This window comes from Equus asinus, chromosome 7 (genome assembly GCF_041296235.1).
Source record: "Equus asinus isolate D_3611 breed Donkey chromosome 7, EquAss-T2T_v2, whole genome shotgun sequence".
NCBI classification, from domain to species: domain Eukaryota; kingdom Metazoa; phylum Chordata; class Mammalia; order Perissodactyla; family Equidae; genus Equus; species Equus asinus.
In genome coordinates this window covers 48,596,783-48,612,949 of record NC_091796.1, presented here as the reverse complement: position 1 = coordinate 48,612,949, position 16,167 = coordinate 48,596,783, and the positions used below count along the sequence as shown (strand labels likewise).

General features: G+C 43.4%; 1 protein-coding gene across 3 annotated transcripts in view; it reads left to right on the top strand.

The window, feature by feature from the left end:
- LAMA3 (laminin subunit alpha 3) overlaps window positions 1–16,167 on the top strand; it is a 255,342-nt gene that overhangs the window by 105,776 nt on the left and 133,399 nt on the right. For 2 of the 3 annotated variants that reach the window (XM_044774483.2, XM_044774485.2), the window contains exons 13-19: window positions 6,299–6,436; window positions 8,472–8,518; window positions 9,483–9,582; window positions 10,297–10,349; window positions 10,585–10,690; window positions 11,438–11,537; window positions 14,483–14,639. In XM_044774483.2, the coding sequence (XP_044630418.2) occupies window positions 6,299–6,436; window positions 8,472–8,518; window positions 9,483–9,582; window positions 10,297–10,349; window positions 10,585–10,690; window positions 11,438–11,537; window positions 14,483–14,639 (701 nt within the window). The remainder of the gene's footprint in view (window positions 1–6,298; window positions 6,437–8,471; window positions 8,519–9,482; window positions 9,583–10,296; window positions 10,350–10,584; window positions 10,691–11,437; window positions 11,538–14,482; window positions 14,640–16,167) is intronic. The other variant, XM_070513304.1, reaches the window with a different exon arrangement.

Genomic DNA, 16,167 nt, shown 5'->3' with positions numbered 1-16,167 from the left:
TGGTCTTTTGGGGGGTTTTCTCTTCCTTTCTCCTCTTCCCCCGAGCCTCACTTTCTTTTCCTCCTCCTCTACCCCTCATTCCTGCCTTCATCTCCTTCATTTCTCTCTTCCTTGCCTGTCCATCTCTCTTCCTCCTCTCCCCTTCCTCCCCCTCCTTTTCTGGTGCAATTTGCTAGGCAGCAACTGTCAGCACTTAGAACGGTGGCTAGGAGGGTGGGAATGTAGAAACAAGTGGTCCTCCTGTGACTAGGAACTGAAGGCCTGCAAAGTACAGCTGCCCCAAACCTCAACCACATTGACCTGACCCGGGGCCCAGAACCAGCCCTATTGGTGTTTGCTGGAGTCTGGGTTGTGGTGACAGGTCTTTCCTTAGAAAACTCTTACGCATGTGTTTCTAGTGCAGGATTAACCTCCTTCTGCCTGTCACCATGTTCTCGTGAATCAGACAAACTAACCAAGAGAAGAGGCCTACTGCACCAGCCGATGGTGAATGAGGCTGCAGGGGAGGGTTTCTAGCCTCAGATGCTCCCTGGAGAGCCCTTTCAACCTTTCCAAGGGGAAAACAAAACACACAGGGCTGGGCAGGGGGCCACCTGAAGCCAAGTTCTCTGCAATTTTGCCTCAAACTGGCACTTCACTTTGTAATTCAGTTTTTGTCTAAAACATTGAGGTGGTTGGTTGGGAGAAGGCTCAAGATTTTCTGTAGATTTAATTTTCCCTAAGCCTAGTTAACCAGAGGTGGATGGTGGTAAGTATTGTGGAACTAACTGTTGGCTTTGTGGCTTTGACTGAAGAAGGTACTAGCCTGCTTTTCCAACAGAAGGAAAAGCTCCAAAATGGTTGACAATAAGAGCACCCCTGAGACAATAAGGGGCTCTGTTTACCTTGTAATTTATGTGTCCTCTGTAGAGTGTTGCCTCACTCTCCGAGCTTATTCACTGATGGAGAAGAGGCTGGCATTACTCATCGCAACACCCATCTCATAGCAGTGTTGCAAGATTCAGTGAGAGAACGCATGTCAAGAACCTACATGGGCTGGACCCATAGCAGGATTTCTATAGTTCTTATTTTTTCATTTAATAAATATCTGTTTGGCGTGTACTAGGGGCGAGGATGGTGCTTGATGCTGGAAGACATTGGGGAGCACAGCAGACAAGCTCCCTTTCCCCTTGGATGTTGATTATCCTTATTTTTTATACTCTTTGGGAGTAAAAATGTGTTAAACAGAAACACTGAGGAGTCGACGAGAAAAAGTAAAATATTCCAGAAAACCAAGGAAGCTGGACCAACACAAAGAGCAGAACTGAAATGTTTGTAAAACCTTATAGTGTTTCCAAGAGTGAGAGAAGGGCCGCCAGTGTTGGGGTTGGGGTTTGGGGTTTGGCAACTTTCACTGAGAGCTGGATTGAGATGGGAAGTGTGGTGCCAGATTAAGTAATACACAATTTTCAAACAATGTACATGCATGTAAGGCTGGGTCTCTGTTTTCACCTCCAGAGTGTAACTGTGTCTCCTGAGGCTCCCTGGACACCCTCTGTGGTCCTGGAGGCCAGTGTCAACGTTACCCACATTATGCTGGCTGGAGCTGCCATCATTGTGCTCCAGGCTCCTACAGCTACCCCAATGGTCTACGTGGGTGTTTGTTTCTCTGCATTCACTTCCCTTTAAGACAGGAAAGAGCCTCTGTTTGTTAGGGTACTCCAGAGAAATGGAACCAATAAAGTGTGTGTGTACATATATATTAGAGAGATTTATTTTAAGGAATCAACTCACACAGTTGTGGGAGCTGGAAAGTCCAAAATCTGAAGGGCAGGCCAGCAGGCTGGAGACCCAGGGAAGAGCTGATGTTGCAGCTTGAGTCCAAAGGCAGTCTGGAGACAGAATTCCTTCTTCCTTGAGGACATCAGTCTTTTCTCTTAAGGCCTTCAGCTGATTGGATGAAGGCCATCCACACTGTGGAGAATAATCTGCTTTACTCAATGTCAACTGATTTAAATGCAAATCACATCTAGTAAAAACACCTTCACAGTAACATCTCCACTGGTGTTGACCACATATCTCAGCCCTGTAGCCTAGCCAAGTTGACACATAAAAATTAACCATCACAGGCCAATGTCAGCAACATGGAAGAGAGGGCTGTTCCTTTTGTCTCTCCTGCTCCAAACTACAACTAAATGGGCATTCATTGATCAGTGCAGGATACCCACACAGCACATCAGGACACCTGAGAGACCTGCGCAACTATACATCTGAGGGGGGATGGACTATCCCCAGAGAGGTAGTGGAGATATGTGAGCACTCTCCAGCCCCCCAGAAGCCCTGTACATGCATGCAACTGCTCTTCTGGCTGGAGTACACATAGCACTGCTGTGGCCCCAAGGGTGGGAGCATGCCTTAGTATGACTGCGGGAACAGGTGATGACAGCCCTGAGCCCTCACATGATTGCTTTCCCATCTAGTGGGAGAGCCCACAGTGCTGGCATGGTCCCCAGGGAGCAACTCAGGCTCAGACCCAGGGGGAGACCCTGGCCAGCAAGCACAGTGGCTGATGCGACCTAACAGGAGACAGTGGCAGATCTGCGTGCCCAGGCAAATGAGCTCCTGGCTGCCACAAAGGCCCATAGTACCACTGTGGCCTGGAATGAGGGAGCCCATCTCAGCAGGACTGAGGGAGCAGTTGGCAGCAGCCCTGAGCTCCCATGTGATCACTTTCCCATTCAGGGGGGGAACCCACAGGGCTGCCGCATTCCCAAGAAGTGGCCAAGGCTCAGACAGGCACAGCTGAGAGGGATCACTGTGGGCTCAGAATACACAGCTCCTGCCCCTCACCCTCAGTGGAGACAGGTGGACTCTGTGAACCAGATACCATCACTATGCAAAGGCACAAATCCACCCCATCAAATAGCATGAATAAGTATATTAATACTCCAGACCAGGAGAAAAAAGACAGTGTTACCTCCCTCTACCCAGAAATCTATCCTGAAGGCACAGGAATCTGCAATCTAAATGACAGAGAATTCAAACTACCTCTCATAAAAAAACTCAAAGCATTACAAGAGAACTCAGAAAGACAATTCAATGAAGTCAGGAACAAAATTAATGAACAGAGGGAATTCTTCACAAAAGAGTTAGAAACTATAAAGAAAAACAATCAGAAATGTTGGAGGTTAAAAACTCAATGAATGAGATAAAAAAAAATTTGGAGTCCTTAAATAACAAAGCTGATATTATGGAGGATAGAATTAGCAATTGTCCATTCAGGCAAGGGAAACAAAAGTAAAAAAAACAAATGGGACTTCATCAGACTTAAGAGCTTCTGCAAGGCAAAGGAAACCATGAACAAAACAAAAAGACAACTCACCAACAGGGAGAGAATATTTGCAAATCATGTATCCGACAAGAGGTTAATCTCCAAAATATATAAAGAACTTATACAACTCAACAACAAAAAACCAAACAAACTGATCTAAAAATGGGCAGAAGATATGAACAGACATTTTTCCAAAGAAGATATACGGATGGCCAACAGACACATGAAAAGATCTTCCACATCACTAATTATTAGGGAAATGCAAATCAAAACTATCATGATATATCACCTAACACCCATCAGAATGGCTATAATTAACAAGACAAGAAATAAGTGTTGGAGAGGATGTGGAGCAAAGGGAACCCTCATACACTGCTAATGGTGCAGCCACTATGAAAAACAGTATGGAGATTTCTAAAACTTTGAAAATAGAAATACCGTACGATCCAGCTATCCCACTACTGGGTATTTATTCAAAGAACATGAAATCAACAATACAAAGAGATTTATGCACCCCTGTGTTCATCACAGCATTAGTCACAATAGCCAAGATGTGGAAGCAACTTGAGTGCCCATCCACAGACGAATGGATAAAGAAAATGTGATATATATATACAATGGAATCCTACTCAGCCATAAAAAAGACAAAATCAGCCATTTGCGACAACATGGATGAGCCTTGAGGATATTTTGGTAAGTGAAATAAGCCAGACAGAGAAAGACATCACCATGTGATTTCACTCATATGTGGAAGATAAGCAAACACATAGATAAGGAGAACAGATTAGTGGTTACCAGAGGGGAAGGGGTACATATGTATGGTGATGGATAAAAACCAGACTATTGGTGGTGAACACGCTGCAGTCTGTACAGAAACTGATAAATAATAATACACGCCTGAAATTTACACAATGTTACAAACCAATATGACCTCAATAAAATAATTTTTTTAAAAAAAGGAGGGTCGGGGGCTGGCCCAGTAGTTCAGCGGGTAAGTGCACACATTCCGCTTCGGCGGCCTGGGGCTCGCCGGTTCGGATCCCAGGTGCAGACATGGTACCGCTGGGTACGCCATGCTGTGGCAGGCGTCCCACATATAAAGTAGAAGAAGATGGGCACAGATGTGAGCTCAGGGCCAGTCTTCCTCAGCAAAAAGAGAAGGATTGGCAGCAGATGTTAGCTCAGGGCTAATCTTCCTCAAAAGAAAGGTGAGTGGAATGGTGAGAAATTCTCAGGGTCTGCCATTACCTAACTGTGCCTCTCTGCACAAGTTACATGGCCCATTGAAATCCCAGGTAATCTGTAAATGAGACTAGCTAAATTCCCTCTGTCAGTGAGAATTTTATGATTCCCGTGACAACCTGGGCAAACGCCACCTTTATCGTTATCATGAAAAAGCACTGTCAGAGTAACTCACCACACATAGGTCCGGACCGAGTCCTGTTAAAGAGAATGAAAATGGCATGGTCTCGTCCCAGTGGGAGCTCCACACCCCAAGGCTTAGTGGCACGGTGCTTTACAGATCCTAAGGACACCTGCAAATAAATCACCAGAATGGGCACTTTACCTCATGAATCTTTTCTTTCCCTAGGCCTCAACAAGCATGGAATTTTTGAAACCTTGCAAACAAGGTTGTATTTTTTTTTATTATAGTGAATGTAAGTTTGGAAGTCAGGAATACTAATCCACTGATTCCCACTAACGCAGCGTGGGATGGTGCCAGAGCACCTCCAGAGCATCGGGGGCCTTGGGTGACCCCAGTAATAATGTTAATAAGAGGGAACACTTACTGAGCACGTGCTCTATGCCAGGCCCTGTGCACAGTGCTTTCTGTGTATTGTGGCTGGTGATTCCCTAGTGATCTCATGAGGTAGGTGTGGTTATCAGCTCCAGTTTACAGAAGAGGAAACTGAGGCTTAGAGAGGCTAAGCAGCTTGCCCAGGATCTCACAGTTATTAAGTGGTGGAGCTGGTACTTGAATCCAGATGTGTCTGCCCCAGAGACTGAAGCCCTTTGCTACAGACTAATTCAGTGACCTTGGGAATGTCACCTAACTTCTGAACTTCACAATGTAACAGTGGAATTCAATGACATAATCTCTCCAGTTCCTTCCAGTTCTTAAGGTGTGAAACTTTCCAGCTCAGGAAATCAGTGGGCCCTTTCCACTGCTCACCTCTCCCCAGAAGCAGGTTCTTTCAGGGCAAACGGGAGCGATGCTGCTTAACTGCCGCCCTGTAGGAGGTTAGCCACACAGAGACTGGTAGGAACCCGAGCCAGTGGGAAGGGAGCAGACAGGGTGATGGCCAGAATCTGTTCTCCCCATCCGTGCATGTTTAATTCACCTACGTGAGGTGGGAGAAAGAAACCAGGGATACTTTTCCCATCCATTCCAAACCCTGCCTGCATAACTTTTTCCATGATTATTCAGCTACACCAGACCTTGAGAAGCCAGGTATGAAGAGAAGTAACAGGGAAAAAAAGGGGGACAATTGTAACCTAATCTGGACTGGAATGGTTTGCACCTGACCCGCAGTGGGATGTGGAATTAAAATGGCCTCTCCAAACCCACATCCTCCATCTTCTGTTCCCTCTGTCCTCCTCCAGTGAATACCAACTACTGTATGCAAGAAGCGTCCCCAAAGCCCTCGATCGCGACCAGCCAATCTTGCTGAACGTGAAATTAACAACAGCAATGAAAGATGAGCATTTACTGAGCACTCACTATGAGACAGGCAGTGTCCCCAGCTCTTTCAAGTATTATCTTATTTAATCCTGGCAACAATCTGGTCAAGTAGATGCTAGTGTTATTCCTATTAAGGAAGGGGAAACAGACTTAGGGTTTGTGTCAGGTTCCAGGTGTAATAAGAGGCGGAGCTAGAACTTGCATTTGGATCTTTCTGGCCCCAACCCTGTGCTCGTATCCAGGAAGCCGTTCTGCCTCCTCCCATACGCCGCCGCCCTGGGTCTGACTGAGGTCTTTCCATCCAGCCTGCCAGTGTTCAGCCCTTGGCTCCTACCAGACGCCCTGCAACCCAGAGACTGGACAGTGCGAATGCCGGCCGGGGATTACAGGACAGCGGTGTGACAGGTGTCTCTCAGGAGCCTATGATTTCCCCCACTGCCAAGGTAGGAAAGACATCAGAATGCCTGCGGGCGGGGGGAGGGGGATGTTCCTCTCTGAAGTGTGTGCAGCCAGCCTCCAGAGAAGCCAAAAACCTCCGTAGACCCCAGACAGGTCACCCTTACAAGTTTGACCTTAATCTGCCTGATTCCTCCCCAATTTGAGTCCATTCAAAACACATATGTCAGATATGCATCCTCAAAGGAATCCAGAAGTGATTCCTAAAAAAAAAAAATCAAATTCCCATGTGTCATAAATTTGTGTCTGTTGATTCACATGCAAATTTTCTGTGTATAGCAGAGTGGCAGAGGGGGACCCTTTTAGCTACACTCAGTGCTCCTTGTCCCCCTTCCCAAGACACCTTGGCTTCTTTCTGTTTCTGGGCTTGTGGCACAGTTGTGGGCTGCACTGTAATCCCCCTCGGGGTGTTCTAACGGGTCCTCTTGCTGACGGGCAGAGCAGGACGTTTGCTGGGTTTCTGCCCCTCTCTCCTGGCCTGCCACGGGCCTCCTGCGGGATTGTGTCATCACACATCGGCACAGCTGTGAGGGGAAGCAGAGTGGGCTGAACTAGTCTATTGGGTTTGAAAGGAGTGAGCCAAGGAGGAAGCACTGTCATGGGCCGTTGTCAGTACTCATCTCCCATTGATCCCAGAGATTGAGAATCTGCTGCACTCTGAGGCGGAGGACCCAGACATAAAATGCCTGCGGGATCTCCCTGCACTCTCTGGTGCGCGCTGCCTCCAGTGGCTAGTAGCTCCTGCCTGTTGCTTTCCAAGGACCCTTTCTCTGTTGAGAAGAGGTGTTTGTGAAAGGCTGAACCAGACTTCCCATCAGGAGACTGTGGTTTTCTCAGACCCCTTCCTGCTCCTGATACCACTTCAAACTTCTCATTCAGAGCCATCTGAAGACAGGGTCACAGCTCCAACTTGATCCCCCAGAACCTTTCTCACCAGGATCCTCAAGACAACAGGTTTTCTTGCTGGTGGATATTACAGCCAGCAGTCTGAGAGGGCAGCCTGCCTTTGCATGTGAGGCTGGCCCCAGCTGGGTCTGCTGGCCTCCAGGGGGCCAGGAGTGGAAGGAAGTGCTGTGGGAAGGGCTGAGGCTGCCTGGCCGAGGGCCGGGCAGCCAGAATGATTTCTCCAGAGCTAGATGGCAACATTGGTGAACTTGGGGAGGAGCCAACAGCTGGGTATGGCCAGGTTGGAAAACAACAAAGAGCAGGAAAGTTGGAAGCATGCAAGGGAAAATCAACAAGGAAAGAGAAAGAGAGAGAGAATGAGGATCATCTAGTGGGTAGCTGAAGCAAAGAAAGACAAAGAGGAGACGATAAAGGCAAAAAGTCTAAAGAACAACTTGTAAGAAAACAAGATCATATTATGGGTTTATTTAAATTACTGGAAAAACCAGGCTCATAGAGGGATTACTGACACTCTCTCCATTTCCAATGCTGTTTAATAGTAATATGAGACATCGCAAGGCCCCAGTTTATTGAAGAGAGCTTATATTGGGTTTGTAAAACTATATTGACTAAGGCAGGCAGGAAAGCAAACTAATTAATTTTAGAAATAAGTTTAGTACAGGTGGGAACAAGGGGGTTGTGATAATTAAAGAATTAAGTCTTGGTTAACTAAAAAATATACTTAAAAATTCTTTAGCATCTTTTTAATTAACAATTAAAAAGTCACTTGGTACAATACTGCCCTCTTCTGGACAATACTAAAGATGCTCAAAATTCTAGACTCTCCTTTCCACCGTCTCCCCAGTTAGTTAGAAATGAACTTTTAGTAGGAAGCAGGCAACTGAGTTGTTCAGTGGCAAAGGGGGTGATTTGGGGATTAACGCCATAAAGGTCATTCATCGCCTTTTTCTGAATTACATGCAAAATCTTTGCCACCCGTCTATCAAAAAATGTAAATGTAGATGAACTATTTTTAAAAACCACTAAAACTTTTATAACTCAAAACATCAAAACAAACCAAGAGACAAACAAACATTAAAACCCCAGGCATTTAAAACATTTCTAAATCATATACAGGCTCCAGCAGTGCCTGTGACCCAGCCGGTACCCTCGACTCCAGTCGGGTAAGTAGAGGATTATAAGAGGGTTACAATTCTAACTGATCTATTCTGATACTTATTACAGACTAACACTTTGGGGAGCTTCCTGAAATTAAAAGTAAATTAAAATAATACTTGCAGCTAAACTGCTTAAAAGGTCGTTCTTCTTTTTCAGAGTGCATATGTGATACTGTGATTTTTTCAAAAACAGAAGAATAAGGTTTACTTAAATTTTTATTTCTGGAGTCCTAGAGTTTAACTCTTACTACTGTAGCTTACTCTGAGGGCAGTGCCACCTCGGAGCCCTGCATGTAAGCCTGACATACCTAATTAAAATTAAGTAAATCCAAGGCTAAGTCCACATTAAAGAAAGCTGCCTATGCACAAAATAATTACAATTTATTTATTAGTCCAAGCATAATACTCTGACATTCTGATTTGTTTCCTAAGCACTTTAGAAATTACCTGTCTTCTTAGTTTGGGAGCCTGGAGATGCTGGACCTCCAGGCACCGACGGGACAGTGGCAGAGAGGTTCTGTATCCTTACTATGAGTCTTGATGATGTTTAAGCAAGGCAATGACGCCTGCATATTACAAAAGTTCTTTCAGATCGGCAGAATCCTCTACTGATTCTCAACATGTTAAATACTCAGATATTTTTCCATTTAAATTTATAGCCCATGTTGTAACAGAATCAACAGATAACGACAATATTACACATGAGTGATCTCTCAATTTTTCTTTTTCTGTATTTTCCAATTTTGTTTTAACCACAAATAAGGATTATGTGTCTAACAAAGAAATGAATAATAAAACAAAAGCAGTTAGCAGACTATTGAAATCAGCCTGGTTCTTTTATTCCCCCTGGATACACAATTTTCTTTTAATAGCCAAAATATATTTCTGTCACAAGCTTTGTTCAGAACACATGTTTGAAAACGTATCTTAATTCTGAGATGTCAAGTATTAGTTTGACTTTCTTTCGAAGGGATATTGCCAATGCAAGCCTCATGTTGAAGGTCCTACTTGTAGCATCTGCAAACCATTATATTGGAATTTAGCCACAGAAAACCCCAATGGATGTTCAGGTAAGGCTTTTTACATACAAAAATTTACCGTATTGTAACTTCCTCTTAATTTCCTCTACCTCAGTGACTAAACCCACAAAAGGGCTTTTTATTTAATCAGTTCAATTTGTCTGAAATTTTGTGTAAATGTTTTGATGGTCCCCCCCCCCCCACTTTTGGCAGAACTTCTGTCATTTTCAAAATCTCAGCAAAGGATTTATATCCTGTTTCCATATGTATTTTGTTGCTTCCGAAGACAGCTACTTGAAAAATGCCTTATATTGCCTTATTTTTATAATCCACTCTTTCTGATTTAACTTTATTTTCATTTTATGCTTGTGTCGAAGCCAGGATAGCAAATGAAAAACACAGAGCTAAAGGCAGCTAAGTGGAGTGAATAGGAATACCCTTACACAGAATATAGTTTCATGTAAGCATATCAGTAATGACCTTGACTTTAGGTTCATTTTTAAACGATTCCCATGATGTTGCTGCTTTTGTCTCAAGTGGTCATGAATTAACCGTTTCTCTGTGTAGGTGGATGGTAGTGATCTGGTTGTTCTGCTGACCCCAGAAAGCAGTCCAATTTTAGGCCTCAACAGTGCAAACTGGAATTCTGCTGAAGTGTGCTAGGAAGTGACTTCTTATGTAGTGTTGCTGGTGTGTCATGTTCCCAGAGCCGGGGAACTGTCCTTTGTGTGAACTTGGTCCAAGGATGCTCTCTTCTCTTGACAGAATGCCAGTGCCATGCAGGGGGAACAGTGAGCGGAATTGGAGAGTGTGGGCAGGTAACGTGGGCTGATGGTTCATAGGACAACAGTAGAATGTTATAGAATGAATGGTGGAGTTTCTGTGGGAGGATGTTAGGACCTCTGTAATTGTGCAGGGCATGGGAATCTTTTTAGACATTTTCAGACCCTTGTTGTGCTGCTTCATGTTATACAATGAGCCAGTTTTAAATCTTGCAGATTAGTGAATTCTGTAATCTTACCAGATTTTGTCATCCGGCTCATTGTTCTGCAGCGAGATGGTGACTGTCACTGCAAGTCCCATGTCAGTGGTGATTCCTGCGACACATGCGAAGATGGATATTTTGCTTTGGAAAAGAGCAGTTACTTTGGATGTCAAGGTGAATACTTACAGTGGATCCTGGGTAAAGCGAAAGTATTGATGGACAAAGACTACCAGGATAACCTTTCTCCTGAGTTCCTTGTCTTCATGCAGACTTTCTGATGGAATGCAATTTTTCTAATGGAAAAATTTTGTCCAGGGAATTTGGCCAAATAATCAGTTGTAACTAGTTTGGGCTAGTTTTGCAAATGGGGCTGCTTCTACTTCTCTTTTACCAGCACACTGTTGGTTTAATTATAAAAAAATGTAATTGGAATGGTGGGGGAGTCATCTGTTAATTTTGTAAATAACATCAAGACTTAGTAATTTTAAAGATATATCTTCTATTATCAAAAAAGCTCACACCAGATTTCTAGAGATAATATTGTATTAAATAATACAATTACAGGAGCAATTGCCCCGCAATGCTACCCTTGTGTCTCTCACACAGCCTCTTGTTAGCACACATTGTTTATAATGGCATTGTGTTGCTAAATCATGTTTAGCTCCTGGGCTGCTGGCCCCTTACATTGGACAACAGTGTCAAGCTGGCCTACAAGTCCACCTCCAACTTACAAGTGGACTTTTGGAGGGACATGCCATCTCAGTTTGGGAGGTTCCTACACATTTCAAACACTTGCTGGGTATAAGACGTGGGAGGGAGAAGAGCCGTGGGCTTCCTGATTTCCATTTCTCGTAGCGGGAGGGAAAGCATCCAGCATGGAGATGCTTTGATGGGTGACCGCTGCTGTTTCCTGACTTGCAGGGTGTCAGTGTGACATTGGTGGAGCCATCAGCCCCATATGTAGTGGGCCCGGCGGAGTCTGCCAGTGCCGAGCGCACATCGTGGGGAAGGCGTGCCAGCGGTGAGTCTTCAGGAGGTTTCTTCCCATATGGATGGGAAGACTCGCTCAGAGAATCCTGTCTATGCTGACGGCTCTGATGAAGAGAGAAGCAGACCTAACAAGAGAGGGCAGATGAAGCTGTCCTGTCATTTGAAATCTGGACACTTGTGGGTCCAATTACAGCAGGAAGTAAGGTTGCCCCGAAAACTGTTCCACTTTGTAGGTCACAGAGCAGCCTCACTGGAAAGTTGAGGGACAGGGACAAAAAGCGAGGTGAGAGAGCCTAGAGCTGGATATGAGATGGGTTCCATGGCCTCCATGTAGAAGTCACAGCATGAGGAGCCCAGGAGATGGGCAGGTTCCCGGGCTGAGGAGTTCCAGTTCCCGCGTCACCCTTAGGACTCATGACTGAAGGTGTGGAGAGGCCCGACTGTCACACTGGGTGAAGGGGAGGGAAGAAAACTTTAGAAGTGGGAAGAAGTTCCTCATCTCATGCAGAAGCAAATTAAAATGAGCAAGGGAACAAAGCAAAGACAGATCCCAGAGGGGCTATCACCAGTCTGGCAGCAGACTCTCTCTTTGTCTTGTTATATTATCAATTTATATAGTTTTTTTTTTAAGAAGAAGATTAGCCGTGAGCTAACTACTACCAATCCTCTTCTTTTTGCTGAGGAAGACTGGCCCTGAGCTAACATCCATGCCCGTCTTCCACTACTTTCTATGTGGGACACCTACCACAGCATGGCTTTCGCTAAGCAGTGCCATGTCCTCACCCGGGATCCAAACTGGCGAACCCCAGACTGCCGAGATGCGGAACATGCAAACTTAACCGTTGCGCCACCGGGGCAGCCCCTATAGTTTTTTGTAACTATGATCCATCCATAATTTTCCCTCAGGGGGGCAAGGAAAAACTAATTTTGAATATTCTAACTTTTAATCATACACTGGAAACTTTGTGAAATGCAACTTCTTCTAAATTTCAAGCATCTTCACCGCTTCTGCATTATCAACGGATTAACAAAGAAATCTCTTATGGTAGTTAAGCTAAATTGGCTGTATTTAGTCTGGCACTTCATTCCTTTCCCTCAGCTTTTCCAACGTTTGAATTCTAGAAGTCAGAGCAACCCAGCTGTGCTTTCGTGAGTCGTTTCTAAATGGCACTCACTGCTGTGCTGCGTAATAAAACGTGTGTGAAGAAGGACGCGTCTGTAGATTTGTTTTCCGGCAGATGAGCCAGGCTCACAGTGGACCAGAGGAACTTTGCAAATAGGTTCAGAAACATTTTCCACCCTCCTGTTGATAAAGTGAGCTTTTCCCTCCTTAACCAGCGTACGTTCTTTCTCCTTCCAGCTATGTAGGTCATGGGCTCATTTTTAGGTTGAAATAATGCAACTGAATAGAAATTATATCACCCACCCTGTGGCAAAAATCCTGACTGTTTACATTACACCCAATAAATATGTGTGAAATTCAGAACATGCCCCTTAATTTGGTGACAAATGATAACTGAACTAAAAGGGTAGCAAACCAGCAACATAAATGCCATAGCGCCTTTTCTCCAGGTTGGTAAACTTTCCGTCCTTTTGTGCTAAATTCTTCCCAAATATTTGTTTATGATATTATCTGAGCATTTTAATTTTTCTTACAAGTTTAGAAAGCATTCACGTTCACTTTGTTTTCAAAGTAATTTTTTGATAAATATAATATATATTCATTGTAAAGTATTAGTAAGTACATAAAAGTAAAAATGCAAAGAAAAATCTTCATTCCACCACCCAAAGGTAACTCCTTTTAATATTTTTTGTATATTTCTTCTAGGCTTTTTCTGTGAATAAAAATTGGTATTTTATTTTTCACATAATTTGTGTCAATTTCTTCACTTCACATGATATCATAAACATTTTCCATTATCATTAGTCTTCAAAAATATTAATGGTAATAGAATATTTCATAATTTCTTTATTTCATAATTGTTGTATATTTATGTCATTTCCAAGTTTCCACTCTTGTAAACATTCTTTTGTGTTAATTCTTTAACACTATATATAAAATCATTCCTTAAAATGTATTCCTGGAAGTAGAATTAGTGGGTCAATGGGTATGAACATTTTTAAGGATCTTTATAAATTCTCTCCAAAAAAAAATTACAAGCCTTCCTAATTCTACTTGCAATATACAAGCTTGACCTTTTATTTCCTTTGATTGGTTAGTGTTTCTGGCTTTAAATCTCCTGACTGGTATCCGCTTGTTTGACTAAACAAGCTATCAGACTTGTTTAACTGGATTGTCGAAAGGTGCCATTTGAAGAACTTCAAGTAGTTTGAATAGAAAATGTCACACAAGCGTTGGAATATTTTTTATCCTTCTCTGTGACTACCATTATTGGACTGTTGAAAGGAATCCATTTATAAGCATTTAGTTTAAGAGAAAACAAGGCATAGAAGAGTCATTCTAGTGATCCAAATATATGGATATAGAGAAAATGTATCTAACTGGAAACTTAGCATATGAAATATTTTACGGCATGTTCACTATTGTATCTATGATGCTTAGCAACAGTGCTTGACACATGTTAACATTTGTGTAATGAGTGAGTATGAGTATATAAATGAATGAATGAATGGATGGATGAATTTGTAGTAAATAACCTAATTTGACTTTGCTAAGTTGTTGGCAACCATTTAGAACATATTAAGGATGCTACCACTATGGGTTGTACTAAATGATTTTCTCATTTTGCTGTTTGGAATGAGTAGGTGTTGGGTGTGTTTTATGTGAATGTTTACAAGTGAAAGCAATAATTTAGAGAAAAGGCAGGGTGTTGTCCTTATCTCAGTTGTTGTTATCTAACGCCCTCTGTCAATTTGGTGGAGTTCTTTCAGCAATAGCTGTTTGGATTAAAAGATACTCAGAATCACCCACAAACCTAATTTGCTGCATCCACGTTTACTTTTTATTTATGAAAGACCTGAAGACAACTACTATTTCCCGGATTTGCATCATATGAAGTATGAGATTGAGGACGGCACTACACCTAACGGAAGAGAACTTCGGTTCGGATTTGATCCCCTGGAGTTTCCCGGGTTTAGCTGGAAGGGATACGCTCAGATGAGCCCAGTCCAGGTACGGAGCCAGTAGGAAACAGCTCCATATACTTCACCACAGCACTCTCAGTGAGTCCCTGAGAAGGGAGAACTGTCCCCAGAGCTGATTCCAGGATTCTTCTTCTCCAGAACATGCATGGGGCTCTCATAGCATTGGGTTTTAACTAATAAGCAGAGATATTGATTTCACAGTTTATCGTTACTTTAATTTGGTCACCAAATCAGAAAATGAAGGGATTAAAGAAAAGGATGTTTGTCTCTGGAGACTTTTTATAAGAAGCAGTTTCCCAAACAAGATTAGGCTACATTTTAACATGAGAGACATTTTTCTTTAAAGCCATTTGTGGAAAAGAAAAATGAGGTGACCAGGGGCCGGCCCAGTGGTGTAGTGGTTAAGTTTGCATGCTCTGCTTGGAGGGCCCATTGTTCACTGGCCCAGATTCTGGGCACGGACCTAGCACCCCTCAATAAGCCATGCTGAGGTGCCATCCCACATAAAATAGAGGAAGATTGGCACAGATGTTAGCCCAGTGACAATCTTCCTCAAGCAAGAAGAGGAAGATTGGCAACAGATGTTAGCTCAGCGTCCAACTTCCTCACAAAAAAAAAAAATGAGGTGACAATTCCAGTAAAGCTTATGTTGCTCTGGGGTTTTTTGGGGGGTTTTTTGGCTGAGAAAGATTCACCCTGAGCTAACATTTGTCACCAATCTTCCCCTTTTTGCTTGAGGAAGATTTGCTCTGAGCTACATCTGTGCCAGCCTTCCTCTATTTTGTATGTGGGTCACTGCCGCAGCATGGCCACCAATGTGTGGTGTAGGTCCCCCCCAGGAACCAAATCAGGGCCACTGAAGCGGAGCATGCTGAACTTAACCACTGGGACATGGAGCCGGCCCCTTGTGTTGCTCATTTTTGACCAACGCTTTTTTTTTTTCTCTTTGCTTTTTAAACTCTGAATTACTATGAATAGAAACTGAGATAAATGAGGAGTTTTAGTTAGAACTATTTAACTTTTCTTTCCCCTGTTTCTCCTTTCCTTCATTCTTCTCTATTGTATCCATCTCTCTTGGCTTTGTATTGGAATAATTAAGGAATTTACACATTAACTGTTGACCTTTAGAACTTATACGCTATTTATAACTAAAAATGTCTGCAGAGAGTTGAGTAGTTTTGTTCTCAGAATTTCTCTTTGAGGTTGGTCTCTTCAAGCTGGGTTTCTCAGTGGAGAAATTCAGAGTAAAAGAGGTAAACTGGTGGCCAGGGCGATCCAGTATTTGTCCTAAGTAGACCCAAGACTAGTACTTGCTGCTTCTGTCTCAGTCAGCCCTCAGTCAATCGAGTTCTCCTGGAGCCTCCACGGTCCACCACTGCTTCTTGCCGGGCCAGAGTCCCCATCTAGGCTGCCTTTCCCAGGCAGAACCTAGGATCTTAAGACACCTCACTATTTTCTCCTTCTCCTCAAATACAGCAATTCTATTTCTTTAGTTGCTTGATCTTACTTCATTATTTGGAAAAAAGCAGTGGTTTCCATTGAGTCATAATTGGATA